General features: G+C 28.2%; 1 protein-coding gene across 1 annotated transcript; it reads right to left on the reverse strand.

Annotated features, from left to right (window-relative positions):
• Positions 1-4,194: 4,194 nt before the first annotated feature.
• On the reverse strand, positions 4,195-6,303 carry LOC145957705 (uncharacterized). The gene is made up of 2 exons (XM_083074121.1): positions 6,294-6,303; positions 4,195-4,700 (listed from the first exon to the last, which is right to left on the reverse strand). Exons 1-2 carry the CDS (start codon positions 6,301-6,303, stop codon positions 4,195-4,197), a joined length of 516 nt encoding a protein of 171 aa, XP_082930247.1.
• Between the last annotated feature and the right edge of the window lie 2,881 nt (positions 6,304-9,184).

Here is a 9,184-nt window from a genome sequence, read left to right on the forward strand (position 1 = left end):
TGGTTATTGAAATTGAATAATAATTGAAAAAGTTACGTGTGAGAAAAGTTAGTAAAATTAATTATGACATTTTTTATTTTAAATTATCAATTATCTTTTTAATTATTTTATTATTTTAAATTCCTAAAAATATGTTTTTTATCTTTTCAAATAAACTTATATTTTTTAATTAATATTAAATTAAATTAACTAGTTGTTATACAAGTGCCGAAGATTTAATATTTGAACTTTTATCTATTTTATTACTTGTGACAATTGGTATTTTTGTCTAATGTTTAATAATAAGTAATTTTAATAAATAAAATAAAATTGATTAACCTAAATATTAAGATTTCAGATTTTAGAAAGGTAATACAAAATAATTTTTTAAACATGATTAATAATTTCTACATAAGAATATGAATAAAACGTTATGCCATATTCCCGAATATTATATTAATTTGAATATAATAATATTATACTTTATAACATGATAACACTTTTTCACATTTATATATTATTACTATTATTTCTGCGACTCTCCATTATAACAATTATTTTATTCCATTTTTTTTCTTCTATATTTTTTGCCGTATTTTTTTTTTCATAGAATAACATAAAAAGAAATGTAGAAATACTGTTTTTCATAAGAATATAGTGTAAGTTCTATGAATTTTCTAGTACATCATTATTTTATAGAAAATTAAAGAATCTTTGAAATTCATGATGCTCACATAATAATAAGAAAGTGTGTACCTTTCTCCATAGTAGAAAACTCCTTTGATCCTTAGAGTGTTTTGATCTTCTTCGAGAAGAGAACCAAGATTTCACTCCCTTTGACTTTTCTTTTCTACTCTCTATCTTTCGTGATGGCTAGGGTTTGAGAGAATACTTTCTGTCAGGGGTGTGGACCTTGTCTCACATTAATGGATATTTATAATCCCTAAAGATTGTTATTTCCATCAAATAACAATTATTCTCATAAATGCTCCATTAAACCCATTTATGATTTAGTCTTTAATTATTTAATTATTTATTTATTAGTCCCTTTATATATTACATATTTCCCACATGAGACATAATTATCTTACATTCTCCCACTTGACTCATGTGACATTTCTCACAACGGACAAATAAATAAATTAATTAAATTAACATAATGCGCATTAAAATGGCTAAATCATTTAATACATTGGGTTCATCATAATTTCATATTTAAAAATATGAACTAATTTGAGTCATGGCGATTGTACATCAGTTTAATTGGCATAGTCCCTTCCATGTACTACAAACGAGTCTTCTTCTTAATATGATCGTTAATAAGGAGCACATAATTGGTCCAACATTATATCTTTATTCAAGATAACACCTGTTTACATTACTCTAACACAAATATGCATAAAACCATAGAAAACAGGTACTCAGAAACATATCATTAATGAGCTCAAAATGTCAATCACTTAATATCAAATAAACATAATACTCAACAATCATTAGTAACAATAATGCCCATATTTTTAACATGCTCAATAAATGTTTTGGGCAGTAATCCCTTTGTTAAAGGGTCAACTATCATAACGTTTGTACTAATATGTTCTATTGACATTCTTTGTTTCTGAACTTTTTCCTTCACGACAAAGTACTTTAATTTCATATGCTTAGCACCCTTAGAGTACTTGTCATTCTTAAAAAAAAAAAATACTGCTGTAGAATTATCAAATTACATTTTTAGCGGCTTGACAATACTGTCGACAATTCCAAGCCCTGAAATAAAGTTCTGCAACCAATTAGTCTGAATTGTAGCCTCAAAACATGCTATAAATTTAGCTTCCATAATCGATGAAGCAAAAATTGTTTGTTTTACACTTTTCCATGATATTGCTCCTCCAGCTAAAAGAAATACATAGCCAATAGTGGATTTTTTTAATCCACACATCCAACAAAATCAAAATTTGAATATCCAATCACCTTAAGGTGATTAGACCTCCCATATGTAAGCATGTAACACTTTGTTCCCTATAAGTATATCAAAACTTTCTTTGCAGCTTTCTAATGTTTCATTCCCGGATTACTTTGGTATCTTCCTAACATTTCAGCTGCAAAACTTATATCAGGTCGAGTACAGATCTGAGCATACATGATACTCCCAACAACTGATGCATACGGAATTGCTCCCATTTGTTTTCGTTGCAAGTCATTTTTAGGACATTGAGTGAGACTAAACTTGTCTCCTTTCTGAATTGGAACAGGCGATGCTGAGCACTTTTCCATCCTGAATCTCTCTAGTACTTAATTGATATATGTTTTCTAAGACAAGCCTAACAGTCCTTGTGATCTATCTCGGAATATTTCTATTCCTATCACATAGCTTGCCTCCCCATATCTTTCATTTCAAAGTTACTAGAGGGAAACTTCTTAGTCTCATGAAGAAGACCAAGATCATTAGTTGCAAGCAAGATGTCATCAACATATAGAATTAAAAATATAACTTTACTCCCACTGACCTTCAAATATATTCATCGATTAACAATGTTTTCTATAAATCCAAAGGAAACAATGGTATCATTAAACTTTAAATACCATTGGCGGGAAGCTTGCTTAAATCCATATATTGATTTCTTTAATTTGCACACCATGTGTTCCTTTCCTTCAACCGAGAACCCCATTGGTTGGTCCATGTAAACATTCTCGTCCAAATTTCCATTTAGAAAGGCAGTTTTCACATCTATTTGATGTAGCTCCAACTCATAATGGGCTACTAATGCCATGATAATTCTAAAAGAATCTTTTCGTGAGACTGGTGAAAAAGTCTCTTTGTAATCAATGCCATCTTTTTGAGTAAAACTCTTAGCAACAAGTCTAGCCTTGTACCTTTCAAGGTTGCCATCAGAGTCACGTTTAGTCTTAAAGACTCACTTACAACCAACTCTCTTGCAACCTTCTGGCAATTCTACAAGGTCCCAAACATCATTTTGTTCCATGGATTTTAATTCTTCTTTCATGACATTTAACCACTTTTCAGAATTATCACAACTTACAGCTTGTGAAAACGAAACTGGATCATTCTCATTAATACTTGAGTCAGTTTCTAACTCATGTAGATATACCATATAGTCATTCGAAATAGCTGGTTTTTTTCTCTTTGTGACCTTCTTAATGCTATTTCTTGTGGTTGTTCTACAATAGGTTCATTATGAATCATGGATTCATTATTGTGTTGTTCTTCTTCATTGTTGTTTGACTCAACAGTTAGAGGAACACTTACTTTATTGCCAGAGGCATAAGTCAAAGGAACTTGCATTCTAACTTCTTTGACTTCCACTTTCTGTGGAATTGTACTCCCACTAACTTCACCATTTTCAATGAACCTTGCATTTCCAGTTTCAACAATTCTCATATTATGATTAGGACAATAAAACATATACCCCTTTGATTTTTCTGGATAACCAATGAAATATTCACTGATTGTTCTTGCATCCAATTTCTTTTCTTGTGGATTATGAATCCTTATTTCTGCCTGACAACCCCAAACATGTAGGTGCCTTAAACTAGGTGTCCTACCAGTCCACAGTTCAAAAGGTGTCTTTGAAACTGCCTTACTAGGAACCCTGTTTAACAAATACATGGCAGTTTTCAAGGCATACATCCACAAATATATAGGTAAAGTTGAATTACTTAACATACTCCTAATCATGTCCATTAATGTTCTATTACGCCTTTCTGATACACCATTTTATTGTGGTGTACCTGACATTGTATATTGAGCACAAATGCCATGTTTCTGAAGAAGTTTAGCAAATGGACCTGGGTGTTGCCCAGTTTCATTATATCTTCCATAATACTCACCACCTCTATCAGATCTTACAACTTTCACTCTTTTTTTTCTAATTGCCTTTCTACTTCATTCAAGTAAATTTCTAAGGCATCGTCTGCTTGAGATTTCTCATGCAATAGATAGACATAACCATAACGTGAATAGTCATCTATAAAGGTAATGAAGTATTTTTCCTTTCCGAAAGAATTGACATCAAAAGGACCACATATGTCGGTATGCACAATTTCAAGAAGCTGAGTGCTTCTTGTAGCTCCTTTCTTTGTATGTTTTGTTTGTTTTCCATTAATACAATCCACACAAATATTTAGATCCGTAAAATCTAGATTTGGAAGGATTTCATTTTTTTATTAATCTTTCCATTCTTTCTCTAGAAATGTGACCTAAACGTCTATGCTACAAGAAAGTAGAACATTCCCAAGGAAGTTCTCATTCACAGCCATTCCAAAAGACTTAAGTCTTGTTACAATATTTATCATCTCAATGACATGCTCATGCATAGCACGTGAACCATCAAACTTCATGATGGTCAATGTACTCATTAGTGTCTCAGCAAAAAACTTATTAGTTGTTTGAGAGCGCTCTCCCACAAAACCCATAAATTCTTTAACATTTTCAGTTTTAGGTAGAGTTGTCTTAATACTGTCAGCAACAGTCATTCTCATTCTCATTAGGCAGAGTCTATTAGACCTTTTCCAAGCTTTATAATAAGCTTTCTCTTCATTACTACTAGAATCAGTAATAGTAGGAGGCTTCTCTTCCAATATAGCAAGGTCTTGATCCAAAACACCGAGGTGAAATTGAACTTGCTCATTCCAGTCAGAGAAATTAAGCCCATTAAAATTTGGAATAGACGCTACAAGAGAATTTAGTGAATTGGGAACAGATACTGCATAATAAAAATTTTTATGAGTGTTTTGAGACATAAAATACATGCTACACATATAATATATTCAAACATCAATTAATAGTATATTGATGTTCTCCTTTGGGTGATACATCAACACACAACATACAAACATAATGATGCTAATAAATTTAATCATTATTTTGCAACTAAACATGCACCAATTAAAATTATCTAATACCTTTGGGTATATAAATAATTTAATAGCACATATAAGTCACACAATTATATTCATTAATTATGAGAACAACTAATCAACCTTTGGGCGATACATAAATGTCTTATAATAATGAATTTCAATATACCCATAAACAAACAAATATTTTATTTAGCATCCATTATTCTATGGGTAACTGAATTAAATCACCATTAATTTGGAATTAAATAAATAAAAAATTTGGCCACTTTGGTGACTAACAAATTCATCATACAATTAATTCCAAGTAAATAAAAACTTTACTTGTCCCAATTTAAAGTCATTCATGAATTTCATAAAAGAAAGTAAAATAAAACTTCATATTTTAGAAATTGAGAACATTGAAATTCTACGTTGAAATACATGAAGGTAACATGCGCAGTCACAAATTCCAAAATTTGATTAAAAGGAAAAATCAATTATTTCTAATTTGAAATATTAATTTCTACGTTGAAACACATAAGAGTAGAATGCGCAGTCACGAATTCCAAAATTTGACTAAAAGGAAAAAAATCAATTCTTTCCATTAATGTGGAATTAAATAAATATAAAATTTGGTCACTTTGGTGACTAACAAATTCATCGTACACTTAATTCCAAAATTTGATTTATAAAAAAATCAATTCTTTCCAATTTGATATACAAATTTAGGTATTTCATAAAAAGGAAACTTTCAAGAAAATAATTCTTGCGCGATTACCACTAGGATTTCGATAATGTGGGATTTAATATATTGATCATAATTCAAAATTAAGAATTACATTCATGATTCAAAACAAACAACATGCAGCGGAAAATTAAACATAATATTGCAACAATGACCTTGATAGAATTATTCCACTTTCGGTGGTACTCAAAGGATCAAACATAACACTTATATAATATTCGTTTATTTATCTATCCTTTTCCTTTTCACTTTTCATAATATTTTCCCACTTCAGGTGAAGAAAATATTCTTTTATTTTCATTGTCGTACAATTATCTCACTTCGGGTGAGAAAATATCCTTTTATTTTCATTGTTGCACAATTATCTCACTTCTGGTGAGAAAATATTCTTCTCACTTCTGGTGAGAAAATATTCTTTTCATTATTGTACAATTATCTCACTTCCAGGAGAAAAAATTGCTTGACATTTCTTGATTTGACAATGTCTTCTTGATCATTGCAAAATCGTTATATATGTATATATATATATAACATTCATGGAGAATTATACAATTTTACAACACATATCATTAACGGAGAATCATTCAATTTCAAAACCTAGCTCTGATACCACATGTAAGTTCTATGAATTTTCTAGTACATCATTATTTTATAGAAAATTAAAGGATCTTTGAAATTCATGATGCTCACATAATAATAAGAAAGTGTGTACCTTTCTCCATAGTAGAAAACTCCTTTGATCTTTAGAGTACTTTGATCTTCTTCGAGAAGAGAACCAAGATTTCACTCCCTTTGACTTTTCTTTTCTACTCTCTCTATCTTTCGTGATGGCTAGAGTTTGAGAGAATACTTTCTGTCAGGGGTGTGGACCTTGTCTCACATTAGTGGATATTTATAATCCCTAAAGATTGTTATTTCCATCAAATAACAATTATTCTCATAAATGCTCTATTAAACTCATTTATGATTTAGTCTTTAATTATTTAATTATTTATTTATTAGTCTCTTTATATATTACATATTTTCCACATGAGACATAATTATCTTAGATATAGTGGCATTCAATATTTGCCCCGTACTATATAATCGAACTAACAACAACTATCCTTCATTTTCCAAATAAATTATTGTCTCAGTGCGATGTTAATTATAAATGATACATGATTGTGCTGCTTCCATATTAAAAAAAAGATCATCTAGATCGCTAAACAGATATCTAAGCTAAATATTCATGAAATTATTAAAGTCTCATTTTATTTATCTCACTAACAATTATTTTGAAAATAATGTTTTTCCTTAAAATTATGTTTAAACAAACATATAAGAAAGATTTATGTTTTATAAGTTTCTCGTACGAGACATTACGAGCAAGAAATCTGCAAAATCAAACATAAAAAGTACTGAAATATGTTACAATTTATACATACAGCTGGGTAGATGATTAATGCATTCAAGAATTGTAACAGTATAATTAAAATTACTCGGTTTTATAATTATAACATTGCAAAGGTGGTAGAGTGATTAACAATGTCGTAAATTAAGGTAGCTGATTGATAAGTACACATTCTTAAATTAAGGTAGCAATTGACTGGCTTTGAGCTTTTATTCCTTTAAAACGTAAAAATTACTTTCATTACCTTTCATGAAAGCCTTTTTAATATTTTTTATTAAGAAAAGTTTAGTTTTATGTTTCAAGAACTACTAGTATTTTACACTGTGCTTGCACAGGCTTATTTATTATTATATAATTACAATTTATAATCAATTATATATATATATATATATGGCTAAAACCCTATTTTGATCCCTTATATTAATTGTTTGTTTCAATTTAGTCCCATTTTTATTTTTTGTTTCAATTTGGTCCTAAACTAATTAATTAGTTTCAATTTAGTCCCAAATTAATTAATTGGTTTCAATGTGGGACTTCCGTCCAAATTATTTAAACGGAGTTAATTTTTGGCCACGTAGATGCATACGTGGATGCCACGTGGAAGACAATTTTTGGCTAAAAACCTATTTTGGTCCCTTATAATAATTGTTTGTTTCAATTTAGTCCCAATTTTATTTTTGGTTTCAATTTGGTCCTAAATTAATTAATTGGTTTCAATTTGGTCCCAAATATATTAATTGGTTTCAATTTGGGACTTCCGTCCAAAATATTTAAACGGAGTTAACTTTTAGCTACGTGGATGCAGTTTTGATCCCTCAAGTATTACAATTGTGCAGTTTTGATCCCCAAGATTTTAATTGGATAATTTTAGTCCTTAAAGAATTGCAATTGCGCGATTTTGGTCCTTCAATTTTTAATTGAACAATTTTAGTCTCTCGAATATCATAATAGTACGATTTTAGTTTCTCCCATTAAAAATTAATAATCTTAATATATATATATATATATAATGTTTTAAAATTAAACAATTATTTATCTATTCAAATTAACGTATATTATAATTTTCGATATTATATCAATAATATTATTAATATATTTATAGATAAACTAATAATTTGATAAATATAACTTGTTATATATTAATATACTTTTAAAAAAATATAAATATATAAGATCAGATATATACTTATATATATTAATATACTTATATTTTTGTAAAAGTATATTAATATATATTATAAAATATTATGATATTAATTTATGATATTATTGATATTAATTTATGATATATATTTTTATAATATATATTAATATATTTTTACAAAAATATAAATATAAAAGATCAGATATATATTTCTAATTAATATACTTATATTTTTGTAAAAGTATATTAATATATAACAAGTTATATTTATCAAATTATTAGTTTATCTATAAATATATTAATAATATTATTGATATAATATCAAAAATTATAATATACGTTAATTTGAATAAATAAATAATTTTTTAATTTTAAAATATTATATATATATATATATATATATATTAAAATTATTAATTTTTAATGGGAGAAACTAAAATCGTACTATTATGATATTTGAGAGACTAAAATTGTTCAATTAAAAATTGAAGGACCAAAATCGCGCAATTATAATTCTTTAAGGACTAAAATTACCCAATTAAAATCTTGGGGATCAAAACTGCACAATTGTAATACTTGAGAGATCAAAACTGCATCCACGTAGCCAAAAGTTAACTCCGTTTAAATAATTTGGACGGAAGTCCCAAATTGAAACCAATTAATATATTTGGGACCAAATTGAAACCAATTAATTAATTTGGGACCAAATTGAAACCAAAAATAAAATTGGGACTAAATTGAAACAAACAATTATTATAAGGGACCAAAAGAGGTTTTTAGCCAAAAATTGTCATCCACGTGGCATCCACGTATGCATCTACGTGGCATCCACGTGGCCAAAAGTTAACTCCGTTTAAATAATTTGGACGGAAGTTCCACATTGAAACCAATTAATTAATTTGGGACTAAATTGAAACCAATTAATTAATTTGAGACCAAATTGAAACAAAAAATAAAAGTGAGACTAAATTGAAACAAACAATTAATATAAAGGACCAAAATAGGGTTTTAGCCTATATATATATATATACCCTATATTTTAATATATAAATTATATTTAAATTTT

Source organism: Cajanus cajan, chromosome 5, assembly GCF_000230855.2.
Source record: "Cajanus cajan strain Asha chromosome 5, NIPB_CcT2T_4, whole genome shotgun sequence".
NCBI lineage: Eukaryota > Viridiplantae > Streptophyta > Magnoliopsida > Fabales > Fabaceae > Cajanus > Cajanus cajan.